The sequence below is a fragment of the Panthera leo genome, chromosome D1 (genome assembly GCF_018350215.1).
Source record: "Panthera leo isolate Ple1 chromosome D1, P.leo_Ple1_pat1.1, whole genome shotgun sequence".
Taxonomy (NCBI): Eukaryota; Metazoa; Chordata; class Mammalia; order Carnivora; family Felidae; genus Panthera; species Panthera leo.
In genome coordinates, this window is record NC_056688.1 from 1,695,904 (window position 1) to 1,717,287 (window position 21,384).

Genomic DNA, 21,384 nt, shown 5'->3' on the forward strand with positions numbered 1-21,384 from the left:
GGCGCTGCCCGCCGGGAGGGGGCGTGGCCGCGGTGCTGCTGCGGCCGAGCGCGCGGGCCGGGCTTCCGTCGGCGGAGGAGGGCTCCCGGCGCGTCTCAGGAAGCGGGGAGTCACCCCGCGAGATGTCTGAGGACACCCCTGGAAGCCTGCGGCTCCGAGTGGCTGGTAGAGCACGCCGAGGTGCACTCGCGCGCGTCCTCGCGAGGGCCGCGCCCTGCCGCTGCCCCCGCGTCCGGGGCACGTTTCCCCTGGGCCGGCCGCGGCCTCCCACTCCCGCACTGCCGGGCCCTCGCCCTGGTTGGGGGTGGTGGGTGCTGGCCGCCCGGCGAGGAGGGCCTCCCCCCGCCCCGGCGCCTTCCTTCCCCGTTCTGGTGCTCCGGCCCACAGCCCCCGGTGCTCCCCCCGCCCCCACCGCCGCGATGCTCCCCCCGTCCCCACCGCCGCGATGCCCCCCCCCCCCCCCCCCCCCCGCTCTTCCCTCCGCTGCCCTGATGCTCCTCCCACAGCCCTGGTGTTCCTTCCATCTCCCAGATGCTCCCTCCCCTCAGTGTGCTGCTTCCTTCCCAGGCCTGGTGTTCCCAGCACACACACCCCAGTGCTCTCTCCCCCATGCCCGGTCCCCCTAACTATAGCTCTGGTTTGGTTTCCCCTCCCTCGTTCCTGGTGCTCTTTCTCCTCCCTCCTCCCCTCCCCTGCACCCCCATGGCCTCCACCATTGCCGAGGCGCTCCCTTCCCTGGCATTCCCCTCCCTCCCTCCCCTACCATACTCTCCCCTGCCCTCCACCACCACTGCTCCTAAAGAGGCCACAGGCCACGACTGTGTGCAGACTGTGGGGGAGGGTCTTGGCAGTCAGCACACGTGTGACCCAGGGTGTGGCTGTGTGCAGAGGACCAGTGGTGCCATGAGGCACCTCCACCTAGGCACTGTCCTTTGGCCACCCAGGAGATCTGGTTTCCTTAGTGCCACCAGAATGCACACGTGACCCAAGCCCGGACAGGCAGTGCCAACCAGGGAGGTCTGGTCGCTTTTCCAGAGTTGTCCTTTTTCTAGACTCCAGCTAGACATACTTTAGTTTTTGTTCACTCTCTCAGTCTAATGTCTTCAAGATCCATCCGCATGGGATTTCCCCCTTTCGTTAGGGTGAATAAATAACACTCTGATGTGATACACACACGCACAGAACTTTATCCATCTCTTGGTGGACACTTAGGTTATTTCCGTGTCTGAGCTCTTGTAGATAACGCTGCTGTGAGCATGGGGTGAGGACATCTTTATAAGTTAGTGTTTTTGTTACCTTTGCGAGTACACACCTGACCCTTGAATTGTGCCAGTCACTTCCCTGCAGGTGTTTTCTGTAAATACACCTGGGTACTGCAAATGTGTCTTCCTTCTTTTCTCTGGCTGACTTTGTTGTGAGAGCACAGTGATACATGTAACATACAAGGTACATGGTAACCGACTGTTGGTGTCACCTGTAAGGCTCTGGTCAGTAGCAGGCTCTTAACAGTAAAGTTTTCGGGGAGCCAAAAGTTATAAACAGATTTTCACCTGAGCATGGGGGTGCTGGTGCTTGTTCCCCCACGTAGTTCACGGGTCAACTGTATTCCCACAAGTGGAAGTGAGGCATCATACGGTAGTTTAAGTCTTTGAGGATCCGCTGTGTGCTTTTCCAGTCTGCAAGTCCCACCAGCAGGGCACGAGGTCCATCCTCCACCCCTGACAGTGTTTGTTCCCTCTCTTTGACGACGGCCATGCTACCATACGCGAGGTGATACCTCCTTGTGGATTTGCGGTGCACTTCCCCAATGACTGGTGATGGAAAACTCCCTTCCTGTACCTGTTGGCCTTTCACATATTGAGTTGTTTCCTTGTCGAGTTGTAGGAGTTCTTTATATGTTTTGGATACTAACCCCTTATCAGGCATGTGGTTTGCGATTCTCCCCTTGGTTCTTTCACTTTATTGTTGTTTTTTTTTGCTGTGCAGAAGTGTGATGTAGGCCACTTGTTGATTTTTGACTTTATTGCTTGTGGTTTAGGTGTGACAGCCAAAAATCATCACCAAGACCACATCAAGGAGCTTTATTACTATGCATTCTTCTAAGAGTTTCATCATTTCTGCTCTTACATTTAAGTCTTTAATCCATTTTGAGTTAGTTTTTGTGAGTACTGTCAGATCAGGGTCCAGTTTTATTTCTTTACATGCGGATATACAGGTATCCCAGCACCATTTTTTGAAAAGACTGTCTTTTCTCCACTGAATAGTCTTTAAAGAAGAGAGAACCCCTTTTAAAAAAATTTTTTTTAAATGTTTATTCATTTCTTGAGAGAGAGAGAGTGTGAGTGGGGGAGGGGCAGAGAGAGAGGGAGACACAGAATCCAAAGCAGGCTCCAAGCTGTCAGCACAGAGCCCAACGTGGGGCTTAAACTCACGAACTGCGAGATCATGACCTGAGCCGAAGTCGGACACTTAACCGACTGAGCCACCCAGGAGCCCCAAGAGAATTCTGTTATAGACAACAATTACCAATGCTACTTCTAGACATAGGGAAGAAAATCCCCACCCCAGCCACCTGGAGAATTGACTGGATAGGATCTTGCATCTGTGGAATTCTCTGGAATAAAAATAATTGAAAGGCTGAGTCTATGCATGGTATTCATTCAGTTTATTACTCACATAATATCTAATGATCACTTAAACCAGGAACTGTGCTGGGTTAGGGATAAAGGTAGGCATGACTCCTGCATTCATGAAACTTACAGTCCAGAGGGGAAAATATATGGGAAGCATTTGCATTTAAGAGAACTTTAGGAGCAAGGAATACGGCCAGTAACCTGTGCTTGTCAGTGGTGTGAAAGGGATGACAATGTCCAGGGTTCCAGCCTTCTCTGGTCAGTACCTACTGCCACTACCATCTACCTCCATTGGCAGAATGGAGTATTCTGTCATCCCCCATTACTCACAGAAGGGGCAGACTGATTGCATCACTGCTCATGAATAGTACCCCCGCGTATGGTTACGTGGTTTTAATCTTTCCCATTGCTCACTAACCCATGGGCAGCACATGAATTCACAACTATTCACAATAATGGAGGGGCGATATGACACAGCAGTGCGGTTCTCTCTGTGTAGAATTTTTTAAATGAGAATAATGAGAAAGAAAGGGAAGCATGAAGCTCTACGTTGAGCAGAAACTCACGGGTGGCTTTAGGTAAGATACAGAATTTCCTTTATTCTTCATTTCATCCAACTGTTAGGTAGAAGGCTATAGAAAAAACAACTGAATATCCATCTATAACAACAGTGGGCGTGTATTTATGCCAAATAGGGTGGTGAGGGAAGGACTGGGACTGAGCCATAGCTCTACTGGTGTCTACTCAGCGTCTTGATTATACCTGCGTCCCTTAGCTTTTGAAGGTTATAGAATCAAGTGATGAAAAAGATATTTTAAAATAGTTGTATTTGAATCAAGGCAGCCAAAATGGTCCACTGAAAGCTGTTAAGTTATTCCATACACAGTTTATTTTTTCTTAGCACTTCTTTAAAATAGGGCATTTGCACTTGCCAGAAAAAGAAGCAACACAAAAATTAAGTGATTGATAGGATGCCACGTACATGGTCCCAAGTCTACATCCTGTCCTTGCTATACATTAATGTCGATTTATTTTTATTTTTTATTTTTTTTAATGGCCATTTATTTTTGAGAGAGGGAGACAGAGAATCTGAAGCAGCCTTCAGGCCCTGAGTTGTCAGCACAGAGCCCGACGCAGGGCTGGAACCCACGAGCCATGAGATCATGACCTAAGCCAAAGTTAGATACTTAACCCAGTGAGCCACCCAACTGCCCCTTGTAACATTGATTTTTTAAAACAACCTTGCCAGGGGTGGCTGGGTGGCTCAGTCAGTTAAGTGTTACACTCTTCTTGGTTTTGGGTGAGGTCATGATCTCACGGTTCGTGGGTTCGCGCCCTCCGTCAGGCTCTGTGCTGACAGCTCAGAGTCTGCAGCCTGCTTCAGATTCTCTGTCTCCCTCTCTCTCTGTCCTTGCCCTGCTCTGATGCTCTCCCTCAAAACAAATAAATAGAAAAAAAGAATGGAGCCTACTTAATAACAATAAATCATAATTGGTTCATTAATTGTGAGAAATAAACCATACTAACGTTAGATGTTAACAACAGTAGAAACTGCAATATATGGGAACTTTCTGTATGACTGCCACTCCCTTTAAATCTGAAACTGCTCAAATGAAAAAAGTGTATTTTTAAAAGGGTCGAAGTGAACAGAAATAAGTAGATCAGCATTTAAAACTAGCAGAGTGCAGGAAAAAGTGGTAACTTGAGAGCCATCTAGGCAGGAACCCCTTAGGAAGGTCAGAATTCATAAAAATCTGTATGTGGGGTCGTAGGTAAAAAGCGTTGTCTTGTACACCAGGTAGGCAACCCAGGAGGGCTCTGAGCTTGACATCTAACCAGGAAGACTAAGAGTGAGTGTTCAGGGGCCCCTGGCTGGCCTAGTCCATAGAGCATGCCGTACTTGATCTTGGGGTTGTGAATCTGGGGCCCACGTTGGGTGTAGAGATTACTTAAAAATGAAAATGGAAGTGCTCAGAAGGGAAATCATATTCAACTGGCCCCTGAGTTGCCCTCTGGTAGATGAATGTGTGTCCCGGATGAACACCAAGGGTTCCCAGAATTAAAACTACCGGCAAAGAGTGCACGGGTTTCGTGGCTTGATGCAGAAAAGAGCTGCCTTCTTGGACGCGTAGTATAGTAGGCTAGAGTGGGTGCAAGCAGCTAGGACTTATGTGTGTTCTTAAAAGCATTTCTACGGTCTTAAGCATGGATGACTGTTGTGTTTTGTTACACTTTATACTCCCCCAAACCTAACGTGGGAAAGATGGCATAGTGGAAATGGTGTCTTAAAAGGAGAGCCACCAATGGGGCGCCTGGGTGGCTTGTAGGTTAAGTGTCCAACTTCAGCTCAGGTCATGATCTCATGGTTTGTGAGTTCAAGCCCCGCGTCGGGCCCTCTGCTGACAGCTCAGAGCCTGGAGCCTGCTTCAGATTCTGTGTGTGTGTGTCTCTCTTCTCCCCTCCTCACGCTCTATGTCTCTCAAAAATAAATAAATGTTAAAAAAAAGAAAAGAAAAAAGAACCACCAACAGACTGATGGGCTTGCCTTTTAAAATTCTGCAACCATGGATAAACCATCGAATCATGCTGTGACTCGTCTGTATGATAAAGTAACCATGTCTGCCGAATCAAGACGTCACAGCATTGGACTGTGGAGAAAGTGGGAAAATAAACATAAAGGTGCTAACAGAAGTGCCAAGGGGGGGACACAATCACGATCGGTTGGACTCCTTGGGGAACACCCAACAGAAGTCAAGTTCCACTCAGCTAGAAAGGGGCTCAATTTCAGGTCGTCCACAGAACCAAAGCCAGGAGGAAAAGGATGCATGTTAAAGGGGTGGTTTGCCCCTTTTTTTTGATATTCCCACCCAAATCCTGGTAAGGGGGCTTTCCCTCTCGTACCACTACCACCCTTTCTGAATGTCAACAGCCCTGTCTTTGGTTCCAGGGATCTTAGCCATGTTGTCAGCCACTGAAAATCGGGTGTGGACACAGGGCTGTTTGAATGGAACTGAGCGAATTCTTGGGCCATGGGTATGCATCGTGTCTTTGGATGATCCATAGGTGGCGAGGGCGGGGCGGGGGGGGGGGGGGGCAGTTCCTGGAGGTCAGGGAAGACCAGTTCATGTGACTCTGCAGCAGAGGCCATGATTCCTGGAAGACAGGAAGTGGCCCGCACGCAATCTCAGACACTCACTGGGCAGGCGCGCTGCTCTGTGCTGCCGTTTCTGCTTTCCACGTGTTGTTCACAGAGCTACTCCCTCGCCTCCAGCCTCACAGGGACCCCCTCTGAGGCTGAGTCTTCCCCAGCTCTTGACCCCTTTCCTAGCCCAGATGACCTCCCGCTGCTACAGCATAGCAGATTTGTCAAGTAAAAAGCCAAAATCGACTGGTTTTCTTGGCATTTCTGCTTTTACGGGCATAATTCTTGAGACAACGAGAATGACCCTGACTATAACGGCCAGGAGCAAGCATGTGCAGACGAGAAAAGCACACACAATTTTTTTTCTCTCTACAGGCTAAAAAACCCAGAGAGTTCTCAGACAACCTTCAGTGAATTCTTCCCCGTTCCATAGGCCAAGGGCTCTATCTGCACGTCTTCTGGGTATAACCTACCTGTAGGCCCAGCTACATAATCCCTGGGGCCCAGAACAAAATGAAACTGCAAAATCCCTTGTCCAGAAAGTAGTGAGTGCTCTGGAGAGCCTGAAACCCTTCTGAGCATGAGGCTCTGTGCGACTGCAGCCTGCATGCCGGGAGGCCAGCGCTGCACACACCTTGGAAGCCAGTCAGGGCCGACAGGTGCATTGAACAGAGCTCAGGGTTTGTGTCACTGAGGACTGTGCTCGCTAAAACTCCTTCTCTTACTTCAGAGACACCGCGAGAGTATGTTCCCCACTGGCTCAGGCCGTCGGGAACTGCCATTACAGTCTCCTGTGTCAGACTTCACCCTACCTGCCAATCCGCCACATTCGAAGTCCTCTGGAGAGAATTCTATCACCTGGGGGACAGTGGAGCCACAAAATGGAGGACATGATGCCTGAGTCCTCATGTGGAAGGCTGCCTGCCAGATACCACAGTGAACTCCAGGATAAGTAAAATTTCTAGTATGTGAAGCCACTGAAATTGTGGGGTTTTTATTGGTAAACGCTGCCATACCTCGACTGTACATGTCAGGACAGGGCTATGTTACAGTTACATACAACACCAAAATCTCATTATCTTATAACAAAAATGCATTTCTTGTTTTCGATACACCATCAAGAACACTATACTCAGTGAACAGCTATCTACTCAGGGAGCGAGGCTGATAAAAGTTCCCTCCTGACTTCTGTTTCCGAGATCACCACGGGACTGGGAAAGAACGTGGTAAACGATACATCAGCTTTGAAGGTTTGTGTGCATACGTGACACGTCACTTCTGCTTACATTTCAAAGAAATGGTCATGCTTATCTTTAAAAAGAGCAAAGAACTGCAATCCTACTTTGTGCCACAAAAGGGAAAATCCAGACACATTGGCGAATGAGAGCGAGGATTACCGTGTGAATCGACGTTGGTGCCTGGAAGAAGGGCACTGCCATACAGACACTTAAAATACGTTGTACAGAACAAGTCATCGGGCAGCAGGCTGGTCAGCGGGACAGCCCTTCTGTACCCTGGTAACATATTTAGTAAATCCATCCCCAGCGGGACGTAGAAGGTAGACCAGGAGCCCAGTGAGACTCTAACCTAATGGGAAGTAGATGGAGGCAGTGACGCGTGTTACATACTGTTATCTGCCTTTAGCAAGATACCGTAAGTGACAGCTCAGAGGAGAACTGCTTGGTTTTCTAGAAGACATAGAAAGGTATTAAGGAATTCTGCCGATCCAGGTCCTTTTAGGGTTAGAAAAGCGGACTGTCCCTAGACCCTCAGTAACAAGACTGGAAAGTGTTAAGTGACAAAGGTACTAAAAGATCTCTGATTTAAAAAAAGAAATGACACAATTTTTCCGCAAAGATGAGATTAAGGGTTCTAAGCTTAGTGTTTCAGAGAGCAGTCAGATAGTCCTTAGTCGAGAGAGAGGGGCACACACGTGAGGAGGCAAAAAGATACATCATCCTTGAGAGTTTTATACAGGAAGGAACTCGAGTGCGGAATTTACAATACGGGAACCAGAAGCACATATAGCAAAAAGGTCACCTTTTAAAGGTAATTGTTATTGTTAAGGAAACCATGGGCATGGATAAAAAGAAGACTTTGATCCTTAAAACAAGCAATCCCTCCGAGTGTCCCTGCAGGAAGCCCAGATAACTTATCTTTCTGGTTTACAGGTTGCCGCTGGACCATAAGGAGCCATGTTTCAACCGGATACAAAAGACCGTGTATCACGTGGAGATCTTAGATCCTTTTCTCTAGTCAGGGCCTGCCCCAGATGTGTTTCCATTGACTCTTAGCCCCATTCCAGGCAAGATCATTCAACACACAAGAGTGACTTTCCCTGGTTTCAGGGAGCAAGTTTCTTCTTGGTGTAAAATTGCAAATTCCGTATTTTTTAGATGTCTTTAGGGACTATGGGTGCCAAGGTAAAACTTGCAAAATGGGACTTGCAACTTGCTCTCTTATCCTTTAAATGTGTCTGGAGCTACCCTGCTGAGTAAAAGGATGCTGCTAATTTTGTGATGTTCTATTCTCATAGCAACCGGCGGTGACGTCAGAGGGCTATTTTATCACAGAAGCTATCCAAAAAAAGAAGGAGACAGTCCTGGCTTCCTTGCGCTTTATGCAACAATCATTTCACATCGATAAAAATGGAAACAGGAAATAAAAGACTCTAATAGCTTATGTGAACCTTCTTATGAATAGTTGCCATGGTATGAAAAAGCTTTCAGTTTGTATCAGTGGTTATGTATGTGTGTGTTTTTCAAATAGTATTACAGGACATTCAGTTATGAGCCTAAGCAAGATTAGATAAGCTAGGTCAGGCACACAGGAGAGAAAGCAGCATCAAAGCATTTAAAAGAATAATTAGCATCATTAGAGAATATTACCTATTACTTGTTCTGACATTTTTTTATCAAGAACCTTAAAACAGTAGGTTCACTAGCATACTTAATTACACTGAAAGGCAACATTAAAGGCACTAGCTTTGTTTGTCAGATAACGGGCACCTAACTTGGTATAGGTGCAGATTTCAGGAAGACAGCGTTGTGTAAAGCAGCCTTGCGAACTCACACAGTCAAGTCAATTAGCGAACTGGCCTGGGGGTGTGGGCCGGGTGTGGGACATGCCCTAACTGCAGCGCTCAGATGGGTGAGTTGGGCCACAGCAACAAAGACGCCAACAGCTCCACCGTTTAAGACATGACGTTTGTTTGCTTGCTCACACTAGGCGGTGGTCAAGGGTCAGCAGGAGACTCTGTTCTTTGTCATTAGAGCAGCCGCCATCTACAACTTTATTCCTTGCTGTGGCAGGAGAAAGAACGAGGGCAGGTTATTTTGTGCGGTCCAAGTGGTATTGTTTTCCTTACTTTGAAAGGTGTTGAGAAGGTGTGCAGTCACTGGGAAGGCTCTCAAACATTCTACAGCTCTCTTCCCTACAAGCCACAGTTGCACTTACCTGTGCACTTGTGGCTAGATGTGACCATGTGACTTGCTTGGCCTAGAAAATGTGAATGGAACTGATGTGCAGAGACGGTCAGAGCCAGTAAGCGCTTTGCCATATGGTTTCTTGTCCCTCAATACCAAGAAGATACTTGTCTTACGGAAAGTAAATACAAACCAAACATCAAGAAGTAGAAACAATTTTTACCAAGAAGTATATAAACATCACAAAACTATACTTAAAAAAAAAATCTCTTGGGGCTCCTGGGTGGCTTAGTTGGTTAAGTGTCCAGCTTCAGCTCAGGTCATGACCTCACGGCTCCTGAGTTCTAGCCCTGCGTCAGGCTCTGTGCTGACAGCTCAGAGCCTGGAGCCTGCTTCGGATTCTGTGTCTCCCTCTCTGCCGCACCCTCACTCACACTGTCTCTCTCTCCCAAAAATAAACATTAAAAAAATTTTAAAAAAGAGAATAGATTTAGTTTCTGCCATACCTCCCATAATTCTTACCATTAATATTATGTTGAAAATTAACTTTGATATTTAATTTTTAAAACATAATAAAGCACCAACATTGATAAATAGGATTTAAAATTTGATAGAAGAGTCAAATATTTCAATTATTCAGTCATGTCTGTACTTTTTTATAATGAAACACACACACAAGTATTATCTGCAAGGAACTCCACACCTTTCATTCTCCTCTGTTTCTGGTTCTCTCAGTGGAGGCTGGGGAAAATCTTACCCACATTATCACGTTTCCGGCCCATTCTCCTACCTCCTCAACTCTGCCCAGGATTCGCTGGGGGCAAGAGGCGTGCAGACGAAAGGACTGTCCAGCTATGAGCCCCCTGTTTATTACATATCTCCCCCTCCCTCCCTGTATCTCCAGTACACCTGGCTGCAGGAGCATCTAGCTCCCTATTTGTCCCAGAGGTAGCAGCTAGCAATTTCTCAGGGACTTCAGAAACATTCAGAAAAAACAGAGTTCCTTGTCTTCCATAGGGACACATACACATGCAGAGAGGTGAGTAGATTTCAGTATGTGAGTTGATCATTGAGTGTCCTATTAGAGTGTGTACATTTCTCTCTGCTGGTGATTGAAATATGTGAGGGCTATGCCCAAGAGTGAGTTTCAGCCTTTGTAAGTGTGAAGGCAAGGTTCTGAAATGACATCTCTCCAGTATGTTCCCCCCAGCACGGTCTAAAAACACGAACAAGATGATTACTGCCTTACTACAAAAAATTGTCTGACAATCCCATGGTATTCTTTCTTTCCATTGGGTAAGTATAAAGAATATATTTAATAAAGGGAGCAATTAAAAAAAAATTTTTGTTAACATTTATTCATTTTTGAAAGGCAGAGAGAGACAGAGTGCGAATGGGGGAGGGGCAGAGAGAGAGGGAGACAGAAACAGAAGCAGGCTCCAGGCTCTGAGCTATCAGCACAGAGCCTGATGCGGGGCTTGAACTCATGGACCACGAGATCATGACCTGAGCTGAAGCTGGCCACCCGACCGACTGAGCCACCCAGGCGCCCTAAGGGAGCAATTTTTATAACTAACATGATAAATAATTTACCCAATATTTGTCAAAGATAATGGATAAAACAGAAAAAGCCTGTTTTCCTGCAGTCACCACCGTAGAAAAGATGTAGATCTGTTAGAGATCATCTGGACCCCTGGGGGAACTTAAGGCATCTTCAGGGGTTTGGGAGATCAAGCAATTTTCACAAGGTGGGACATTCTATGCCTCTTTTAACTGCTTGTCATGTTCACCGGTGGTGCAAAAGCAAGGGTAGCTGAGGCAGGCTCAACTTGGAAGGGGCCCCAAGGTTTCCACTTCCTGGTGGGTACACCCTGTGCAGCCCTCTGACCTTGAGATGGGGCGCCACGCCTGCAGACAGCATGGGCTGTCATTCCCATGCTTAATTTACTAATCCGTTGACTGAAAGTTCATAAAGGTCATCCACTGGGCCGGGTCTAATCAGGTGAACCCTTAAAAGGAATGAGCCTCTTTTCTGTTACAAGAGGTGTGATGGGAGAACTGATGGGTGGGAAAGTTCTCTGGCTGGCTCTGAAGCCAGACGTGAGGAATGTGGCGGCCTCCACCTGCTGAAAGGAACCACAGTCGACAGCCAGCAAAGAAATGGGGAATGAGTCTCACAACTGCAAGGAACTTAATTCTGCCTCAATGGTCTGAACTTGGGAGAGGACCCCCAAGCTGCAGGGGAGAACTCAGCCCGGCCCATGTCTTGATTTAAGCTACAGGAGATCCTTAGTGGACATCCATGTAGGCAGTTTCCCCATTACTGACAGGCGGGACTTCACGCTAAAAGAGGTGTTGTTTTAAGCTGCTAGCTTTGCAGTTCTTGGTGATGAAACACTGGAAAACTAATGTGGCTGCTAAAACTGCCAGCACCTTGGCCCAGATGGAGACTGGGGCACACAACTGTTCCAGAAGCCATCCGGTCTCCACCTCCATGCACTCACAGGAAAGGATCCCCGTTTCCCGGAAGAGTTCCTTAATAAAGGGGTAAAGATTACCATCTTGACTGAGTCCCAAAGCTTGAGGACAAGTCATTTCACGTCCTGGGTGATGAGATGAAGCACACACAAGGCACGCGGGCGGCTCAGTGACCCGTGATCTGCCTGCAGGAAGGAGCCTGGGCCTGGAGTCCTGATCAGAACCAGCAGCTGTATTCACATAAGGCCATTTATGGCAGAAAAGCTCTGGTTATCGAGACTGAGCCTTTAGCAGACATTTTTCTCAAAAATGCATTCTCTAATAAGGCTATCTTCTTAAACTTTATTTAAATTCTAGTTAGTTAACATATAGCGTAGTAATGGTTTCAGGAGTAGACTTCAATGATTCATCACTTAAAACACCCAGTGTTCATCCCAACCCCATCATCCATCTAGCCCACCCCCCACCCTCTTCCCTCAATCAACCCTGTTTGTTCTCCGGTGGTTAAGAGTCTCTTACGGTTTAAGGCTATTATTTCAAGGAAAACAACTGCCAGTTTTCATTGCTGATGATAAAATTCAAGTTTGCATGCAAAAATTAGAAACTTGTACCCCATCGTTTACAGTAGCACTTTCAATAATAGCCAAAATATGGAAAGAGCCTAAATGTCCATCAACTGATGAATGGATAAAGAAATTGTGGTTTATATACACAATGGAATACCACGTGGCAATGAGAAAGAATGAGATATGGCCCTTTGTAGCAACGTGGATGGAACTGGAGAGTGTGATGCTAAGTGAAATCAGAAATACAGAGAAGGACAGATTCTGTATGTTTTCACTCTTATGTGGATCCTGAGAAACTTAACAGAAGACCATGGGGGAGGGGAAGGAAAAAAAAAGGTTAGAGATGGAGGGAGCCAAACCCTAAGAGACTCTTAAAAACTGAGAATAAACTGAGGGTTGATGGGGGGGTGGGAGGGAGGGGAGGGTGGGTGATGGGCATGGAGGAGGGCACCTGTTGGGAGGAGCACTGGGTGTTGCATGGAAACCAATTTGACAATAAATTTCATATTAAAAAAAGAAATTAAAAAAATTAGAATTTTGGAAAAGTTACATTCTCTGTTGTAAACCTAACAACCTCTTCAGACATAGAGACTTGTGAGCTGAGTGGTATACTAATGCACGTGATTGTTTTAATATTGTGTTATGAAACGTATCAACATTTGGAAGATCCTCATAGCTCAGTGAACCAGTATTTTCCAAATGACCGATGTGTGATGTTATGAAACCGTGCCTAGGTAAAAAATCCATTCAGAGTACAAGATAACCAACGGCTTTTAACGTAGCTGAGTACGAAATGTCGTCCAGATTCCAAACGGCAACAGCCTTTAAGAACTGATGCTTGAGAAATACAAATATAGAACAAAATCAGGAAATTTTAGCCCAGAAAGGTCCTGTCCCTTGTCCTCCACTTCACATTTCATGCTACCTGCTAGCCAACTACTAAACCAATGTCCTACATAAAATTTAAAAAAATGGGGGTGCATAGGTAGCTCAGTTAGTTGGGTGCCCAACTCTTGGTTGGGGATCAAGCTCCACGTTGGGTTCCATGCTGCGGGTTCGGAGCCTGCTTGAGCTTCTCTCTCTCCCTCATGCTCTCATAATAAACATAAAAACAAAAGAAAACAAAACCCCAAACAAACAAACAGCACCCTACTGCTGAGATCAGTCACTCTATTGATTAGAGTGGCTTACGTTACTCTAAAAAAACAGACCCACATAAGTATAATGCGAAATGGCTCAAACACAGTGAAGGTTATTTCTTGCTTACTTAACAGCTGCTGGCTTTACTCCACACGGAGCCAGGAGCCCTGAGGTCCTCCTGGTTTGTGGTTCGGTCATCTTTTATGGCTTTGTTGTCTGTATCCAGCTGGCCAAAGATGAAGGCGCACTCCCTTCTTTGAAACTTCCCTTGTCAATGGCACACATTGCTTCTGGCCGCATTCTGCTGATGAGAGTTACATAATGGCCACACCTGGCTAGTAGTTCTTTTTTTTTTTTTTTTTTTTTTTTAAGTTTATTTATTTTTGAGAGAGACAGAGACAGCATGAGCACAGCATGAGCAAGGGGCAGGGGAGGGGCAGAAAGAGAGAGAGAACCAAAGATTCCCTGCATTAGCAGCACAGAGCCCAACGCAGGCTGGAACTCACTAAACTGTGAGATCATGATCAGAGTCAAACCAAGAGTGGGACGCCCAACCGAGAGTGGGGTGCCCTGGTAGTAGCTACTTAGCTGTGGCTGGAGACAATGGATACTGGTGGATAGCTGGCTGCGTACCACTGTGGTGTCGTGCCTAGAGATCGGTTTGGAGTTGGAGCTCGATATGAATCTCGGTTCTACAGCTAATTATTTCTGTGGCTTTGTATAAGTTACTTATCTCTGAGATTCCTTCCTCCTTTTTGAAGCTTCAGGAGTACAGGGACCTTTCCACTCTATGCCTAATTCTAGGTACAGAGCAGTGAGCAAGACATACAAAATTCCTATCCTCACAGGGTTTACACGTCAGCTGGAGTTTCTATGTTTCTGGACATCCGGGTTAAACTACACTCAAACACTCTAATTTCCTATCTGGTGGAAGTCCAAAGCCCACCCAAGAGTCCCACAAGTTTCTGGAAGGGTAGCATTCGTAGTATCTCAACTGCTTTCCTGACTCCTGTCGCTACACCTGCTGCCTTTACATTTACCACGTTGTCATGGATGCTAAATCCAACCGTTTCTGTTTCCAGCAAAACAACTCCTCCAGACCAAGCGTTTGTGAGTAGTGGTGACTTTCCTGAAGACCCTGTTAAGGGTCATAATGCCCGCTGCAGAGCGGGGTATCTCTGTATCCATACCAGCCATTTTCGCTTTCAAAATCCTTTTTTAGCTAGTCAGTCACCTTTGGTTCTTGTCTGGATTTTTTCCCCATTCGGTGACCAGAATCCCAATTCATGGACGCCTCTCTCCCACCATCTGGCACAGCAGTTCAGCTGTCTTTAGTTCGCACTCCCTAATCTTAAGCAAGTTGCTCAGCAGATCAAAAGACCCTCTTTGCAATGATAAAATAATATAGTTTTAGCAGGAAGTTATGACTCCTGAATGCAAAAAAAAAAAAAAAAAAAAAATCCGTAACCTATTTAAGTTCCCGAGGATAAAGCCGGCAAAATGCTTTCCTGGCAGGGCCCATGTCTCCGGGGCCCAGGGTTCTTGGAAGATAATTTTGGGATTCACAAAACCGGGATCAGAGAGCAGCAGTATCGGAGTTCACAATGACGCCACGGCGTAGAAAACGATAACGCCCCACGTCCTGTATTTCTCCAGGATTCGGCTGTGCTTGTTATAAGATTAGCCAGCTGGTGTCACAGGTGGCCGCAAGCTCAGGTCCCGACCGCGCCGAAAACCTCTACGTTTTCCTGAAGTTCGTTAATAAAGAGGGGTGGGAAATGGGCAACACAGAGAGGGGAGGGGTAGATGCAACAAGCGAGTTACCGCTGCACTCCACCACTCGTTCTCGGCCTCCTCGGAAAGCGACTTTTAAGGGAGCGTCCCTCCAAGCGCGGCGGCCGGCGGCTGCAGGTGCAGCGGAAGCCCCGCGGCCCAGCCCTCCGAAATCCGGGGCGCGCGACTTCACTGAGGACCGCGTGGACCGCTTCCAACCGCTTCCGGCTTTTGCGACCGGAAAGCTTTACCTCCGCGGCGGCGACCGACGAGCAGCCGCAAAGCGCGGAAGCGGCAGCGGCCTCCCATCGCGGCGCGTGCGCGCACCCGCGCGTTAACGTCCACGGCGCGCGCGCGGCCCGCGCCGACGTCGGGTCCCGTCGCCATAGCGACTGGCCCTGGCAACCGCGAAGCCGAGCAGGCCGGCGGCGGGCGGTGTGAGCGGAGCTGCGCCGGTCGGGTGGCGGCCCCCGGACCCCGCGTGTCCCCGCGTCGTGGCCGCCGCCATGGCGGGAGGGGCCCGGGACGTTCGGAAGGCCTTCCTCCTCACCACCACCCAGAACTACTTCGGCCTCCTGCCGGAGCCCTGCGACCAGCCGCGGGCGGACGGCTGCCCACAGGTCAACAACTTTCTGGACGACGGCAACCAGATGCTCCTCAGGGTGCAGCGCTCGGACGCCGGCGTCACCTTCTCCAACTCGGTACGGGCCCTTCGCCTCCGCCGCCGCCCCTCCGCGCCGCAGGCCCGGCCCGGGTCGTGGGCCTCCTCCGCCTGCGTCCGCGGGTCGTCCCCCTCCCCGCCTCCCTGAGAGCCCGGGAGTCTCTACCCGCCCCCCGTCCCCATGCCTCCCCGCTTCCCCAGAGACCCCGACTGTCTCTACCCGCGCCTCCCCGCCTCTCCCCAGAGCCTCGCTGTCCCCGCTCCCTCCACTCCCAGCCCTGCTGTCTCCCTCACCACCCCCCAGCCCTGCTGTCGCCCTCACCACCCCCCAGCCCTGCTGCCTCCCTCATCCCCCCAGCCCTGCTGTCTCCCTCATCCCCCCAGCCCTGCTGTCTCCTTCACCCCCCCCAGCCCTGCTGTCTCCCTCATCCCCCCAGCCCTGCTGCCTCCCTCATCCCCCCCCAGCCCTGCCGTCTCCCTCACCCCCACAGCCCTGCTGCCTCCCTCATCCCCCCAGCCCTGCTGTCTCCCTCATCCCCCCAGCCCTGCTCTCTCCCTCACCACCCCCCAGCCCTGCTGCCTCCCTCATCCCCCAGCCCTGCTGTCTCCCTCATCCCCCCAGCCCTGCTGTCTCCCTCACCCCCCCAGCCCTGCTGTCTCCCTCATCCCCCCAGCCCTGCTCTCTCCCTCACCACCCCCCCAGCCCTGCTGCCTCCCTCATCCCCCCAGCCCTGCTGTCTCCCTCACCCCCCCAGCCCTGCTGTCTCCCTCATCCCCCCAGCCCTGCTCTCTCCCTCACCACCCCCCAGCCCTGCTGTCTCCCTCATCCCCCCAGCCCTGCTGTCTCCCTCATCCCCCCAGCCCTGCTCTCTCCCTCACCACCCCTCAGCCCTGCTGTCTCCCTCATCCCCCCAGCCCTGCTGCCTCCCTCATCCCCCCCAGCCCTGCCGTCTCCCTCACCCCCCCAGCCCTGCTGCCTCCCTCATCCCCCCAGCCCTGCTGTCTCCCTCATCCCCCCAGCCCTGCTGTCTCCCTCATCCCCCCAGCCCTGCTGTCTCCCTCATTCCACCAGCCCTGCTCTCTCCCTCACCACCCCCCAGCCCTGCTGCCTCCCTCATCCCCCCAGCCCTGCTGTCTCCCTCATCCCCCCAGCCCTGCTGTCTCCCTCACCCCCCCAGCCCTGCTGTCTCCCTCATCCCCCCAGCCCTGCTCTCTCCCTCACCACCCCCCCAGCCCTGCTGCCTCCCTCATCCCCCCAGCCCTGCTGTCTCCCTCACCCCCCCAGCCCTGCTGTCTCCCTCATCCCCCCAGCCCTGCTCACTCCCTCACCACCCCCCAGCCCTGCTGTCTCCCTCATCCCCCCAGCCCTGCTGTCTCCCTCATCCCCCCAGCCCTGCTCTCTCCCTCACCACCCCCCAGCCCTGCTGTCTCCCTCATCCCCCCAGCCCTGCTGCCTCCCTCATCCCCCCCCAGCCCTGCCGTCTCCCTCACCCCCCCAGCCCTGCCGTCTCCCTCACCCCCCCAGCCCTGCCGTCTCCCTCACCCCCCAGCCCTGCTGTCTCCCTCACCCCCCCCCCCCAGCCCTTCTGTCTCTCTCATCCCCCCAGCCCTGCCGTCTCCCTCACCCCCCAGCCCTGCCGTCTCCCTCACCCCCCCAGCCCTGCTATCTCCCTCACCCCTCCCAGCCCTGCTGGCTCCCTCACCCCCCCAGCCCTGCTGTCTCCCTCACCCCCCAGCCCTGCTGTCTCCCTCACCCCCCCAGCCCTGCTGTCTCCCTCATCCCCCCAGCCCTGCTGTCTCTCTCATCCCCCTAGCCCTGCTGTCTCTCTCATCCCCCCAGCCCTGCTGCCTCCCTCATCCCCCCAGCCCTGCTGCCTCCCTCATCCCCCCCCAGCCCTGCCGTCTCCCTCACCCCCCCAGCCCTGCTGTCTCCCTCACCCCCCAGCCCTGCTGTCTCCCTCACCCTCCCTGCTGTCTCCCTCATCCCCCCAGCCCTGCTGTCTCCCTCATCCCCCCCAGCCCTGCTGTCTCCCTCATCCCCCCCCAGCCCTGCTGTCTCCCTCATCCCCCCCAGCCCTGCTGCCTCCCTCATCCCCCCCCCCGCCCAGCCCTGCTGTCTCCCTCATCCCCTCAGCCCTGCTGTCTCCCTCATCCCCCCCAGCCCTGCTGCCTCCCTCATCTCCCCCAGCCCTGCTGCCTCCCTCATCCCCCCCCCAGAGTTGCTGCCTCCCTCATCCCCCCAGCCCTGCTGTCTCCCTCATCCCCCCAGCCCTGTTGTCTCTCTCATCCCCCCCAGCCCTGCTGTCTCCCTCATCCCCCCCAGCCCTGCTGTCTCCCTCACCCCCCCAGCCCTGCTGTCTCCCTCATCCCCCCCAGCCCTGCTGTCTCCCTCATCCCCCCCCAGCCCTGCTGGCTCCCTCATCCCCCCAGCCCTGCTGTCTCCCGCATCCCCCCAGCCCTGCTGCCTCCCTCATACCTCCCCAGCCCTGCTGGCTCCCGCACCCCCCCAGCCCTGCCGTCTCCCTCACCCCCCCAGCCCTGCTGTCTCCCTCATCCCCCCAGCCCTGCTGCCTCCCTCATCCCCCCCCAGCCCTGCTGGCTCCCTCACCCCCCCAGCCCTGCTGTCTCCCTCACCCCCCCAGCCCTGCTGTGTCCCTCACCCCCCCAGCCCTGCTGTGTCCCTCACCCCCCCAGCCCTGCTGTCTCCCTCACCCCTCCCAGCCCTGCTGCCTCCCTCATCCCCCCAGCCCTGCTGCCTCCCTCATCCCCCCCCAGCCCTGCTGGCTCCCTCACCCCCCCAGCCCTGCTGTCTCCCTCACCCCCCCAGCCCTGCTGTCTCCCTCATCCCCCCAGCCCTGCTGCCTCCCTCATCCCCCCCCAGCCCTGCTGGCTCCCTCACCCCCCCAGCCCTGCTGTCTCCCTCACCCCCCCAGCCCTGCTGTGTCCCTCACCCCCCCAGCCCTGCTGTGTCCCTCACCCCCCCAGCCCTGCTGTCTCCCTCACCCCTCCCAGCCCTGCTGCCTCCCTCATCCCCCCAGCCCTGCTGCCTCCCTCATCCCCCCCCAGCCCTGCTGGCTCCCTCACCCCCCCAGCCCTGCTGTCTCCCTCACCCCCCCAGCCCTGCTGTCTCCCTCATCCCCCCAGCCCTGCTGCCTCCCTCATCCCCCCCCAGCCCTGCTGGCTCCCTCACCCCCCCAGCCCTGCTGTCTCCCTCACCCCCCCAGCCCTGCTGTGTCCCTCACCCCCCCAGCCCTGCTGTGTCCCTCACCCCCCCAGCCCTGCTGTCTCCCTCACCCCTCCCAGCCCTGCTGCCTCCCTCATCCCCCCAGCCCTGCTGCCTCCCTCATCCCCCCCCAGCCCTGCCGTCTCCCTCACCCCCCCAGCCCTGCCGTCTCCCTCACCCCCCAGCCCTGCTGTCTCCCTCACCCTCCCTGCTGTCTCCCTCATCCCCCCTGCTGTCTCCCTCATCCCCCCAGCCCTGCTGTCTCCCTCACCCCCCAGCTCTGCTGTCTCCCTCATCCCCCCCAGCCCTGCTGTCTCCCTCATCCCCCCCAGCCCTGCTATCTCCCTCATCCCCCCCAGCCCTGCTGTCTCCCTCATCCCCCCCAACCCTGCTGTCTCCCTCATCCCCCCCCAGCCCTGCTGTCCCTCTCATCACTCCCCCTAGCCCTGCTGTCTCCCTCACCACCCCCAGTCCTGCTGTCCCTCTCATCACTCCCCCCAGCCCTTCTGTCTCCCTCATCCCCAACCCCTCATTCTCCCCAGCCCTTCCCCCTCCTCCTCTGCCCCTTTGCAGCCTGGGCTGTTCCCCTCCATCCTCAGAGCCTGGTTGTTCCCCCTCCCCCACCCCCAACCTGGTGTTGACCTTCAGGACCCCCTCTGCCTCCACCTCAGTCCCTCCACCCTCTTAGGGAGCCAGGCTGTCCCCCCCCCCTCCCCCAGCCCTACCCCTGCCCACACCTGTGCACCTGAGCAGAGCACCTCTGTGCTTTTCTGGATTCTTTTAAAGACTGTAGGTATGTTACAACTAAAAACATCAACCTTATTTATCAAACTTTTTTTTCTGCCTCTTGAAGTTCTTTGAGGCAAATTCTAGGGTATCTTTTTTTGGGGTATGTGCTGAGCCTATATCGGAGGGAAAGTTTGGTTAGGAATTTGAATCTTTTAGGAAAAGATATAATACAAAGTTTAAATTATTATTATTATTATTTTTGAATCGTGGTTTGAGATATTTTGATGGACTTCCTGCACTGCCTTCACTGGCAGGATTGCTTAAGAAATGGTTCCTTCGGCGATCAGGACTTAAGTAAGTAAACTGTAGCCTCACGGGCAGGAAAGAAAGGCCTCCCACATTACAGGGTCTCAGTAGATGGACGAAAGTCGTGTTTGATTTGATTTTTATTTTTTTCGTTGCTGAATTCTGTGTTTTTTAAAACACATTTGAGTTAACATCCAGAACAATACTGGTTTCAGGTGTCGAATTCAGTGCTTCATCACCTGCACGGGACACCCAGTGCTCACCCCAGCAGGTCCCGCCTTAGTGCCCCTCCCCCTCCACCCCGCAGCGCCTATTTTAGGACCTCTTCCTGTCCTGCTGGCCCGAATCACTAGGTTGAACAGATGTAAGCGTGCAGTGCAGTTGTTTGCATGATGGAGTCCTCCACTCCCTTCGCTAGGATTCTTTAGTCCTGGGCTTAGTTTGATTCTCTTGAGTAGAGTTTTATTTCGAACTGAATACAGGCAAGCTCTTGGCTCCGCGCGTGTGTGGTATGAAGACGCGAGAAGGATGCCTGCTCATAGATTGCCGCTGCTTTTCTCTTGACACCCGATCGGGCACTGGTGGAAGCACTTGTGCCCAGGGGCTCGTATGATATTCTCAGCAACACTGTGAGACAGGGATTATTTTTATTTCTATTTTATGGGAAATATGACTCCCGGGTGTGAGCTACCCCGCTTCTCTAATTGGCAGTGGATTTCAGAAGAGGATTCTCTGCTTCCGCCCTCCGGTGGCCCGAGAGGACACACACTCCTCTACAAACAATGAGTCAGGGCACACTGTGGTAAATGCCACTCAAAGTGTAAATACAGGCCTGGGAAAACGGGGAGGGCGTGGATGGGCGCAAATGGGCACAGATGGATCTTGGGTTGGGTATCGAACATTGAGGCTGCAACTCTGTAAAGTTAATGCCGTTGCCGCTAGAGCCCAACAACGTGTTTTATGTGGAGTCCTGTACCGCACGACAGACTGTTAGTCACCTTGGAAAATGTTTTGTTACTTATTTATTTATTTGAGAGAGACGGTGTGAGTGAGCAAAGGGCAGAGGGAGAGAACATCCCATGTGGGGCCCGGGCACGGCGAGATCATGACCTGAGCCAAAGTCGGATGCTCGACCGAGTGAGCCACCCAGGCACTGTTTTGTTATGTCTTAAGTTGTACCCTAGATGTCTGAGAGTCAGCGTGACTTAAGAAGTTCCCAGATGTTTACTGAGTACTTACTCGGGTTTGGCACTGTCCTGGGTGCTTGCAGTAAAGCCATGAACACATCAGAATTTGCACAGAGTAACA

At 52.0% G+C, this 21,384-nt stretch overlaps 1 protein-coding gene and 2 long non-coding RNA genes across 9 annotated transcripts in view; 2 read left to right on the forward strand and 1 right to left on the reverse strand.

Annotated features, from left to right (window-relative positions):
• The first annotated feature begins 44 nt into the window (after positions 1 to 44).
• On the forward strand, positions 45 to 8,457 carry LOC122199907. 3 transcript variants are annotated; one of them, XR_006193651.1, is made up of 2 exons: positions 45 to 180; positions 6,151 to 8,457. It is a non-coding gene; the product is annotated as an uncharacterized LOC122199907 (long non-coding RNA). The 3 variants fall into 3 exon arrangements; XR_006193652.1 differs by having other exon boundaries at positions 45 to 165; XR_006193650.1 differs by lacking the exon at positions 45 to 180 and adding an exon at positions 5,128 to 5,666.
• A 14-nt stretch (positions 8,458 to 8,471) lies between these two features.
• LOC122199908 lies at positions 8,472 to 15,396 on the reverse strand. 2 transcript variants are annotated; one of them, XR_006193654.1, is made up of 5 exons: positions 15,209 to 15,396; positions 13,512 to 13,685; positions 11,759 to 11,908; positions 9,232 to 9,348; positions 8,472 to 9,077 (listed from the first exon to the last, which is right to left on the reverse strand). It is a non-coding gene; the product is annotated as an uncharacterized LOC122199908 (long non-coding RNA). The 2 variants fall into 2 exon arrangements; XR_006193653.1 differs by lacking the exon at positions 15,209 to 15,396 and having other exon boundaries at positions 13,512 to 13,736.
• Positions 15,397 to 15,553: 157 nt separating this feature from the next.
• Positions 15,554 to 21,384, forward strand: part of DYNC2H1 (dynein cytoplasmic 2 heavy chain 1) — a 342,439-nt gene continuing 336,608 nt past the window's right edge. For all 4 annotated transcript variants that reach the window (XR_006193953.1, XR_006193954.1, XM_042906646.1 and 1 more), the window contains exon 1: positions 15,554 to 15,858. Coding sequence is in view for 2 of the 4 variants with exons in the window: in XM_042906646.1 (XP_042762580.1) it covers positions 15,664 to 15,858 (195 nt within the window). In the remaining 2 variants the exon portion in view is untranslated. The remainder of the gene's footprint in view (positions 15,859 to 21,384) is intronic.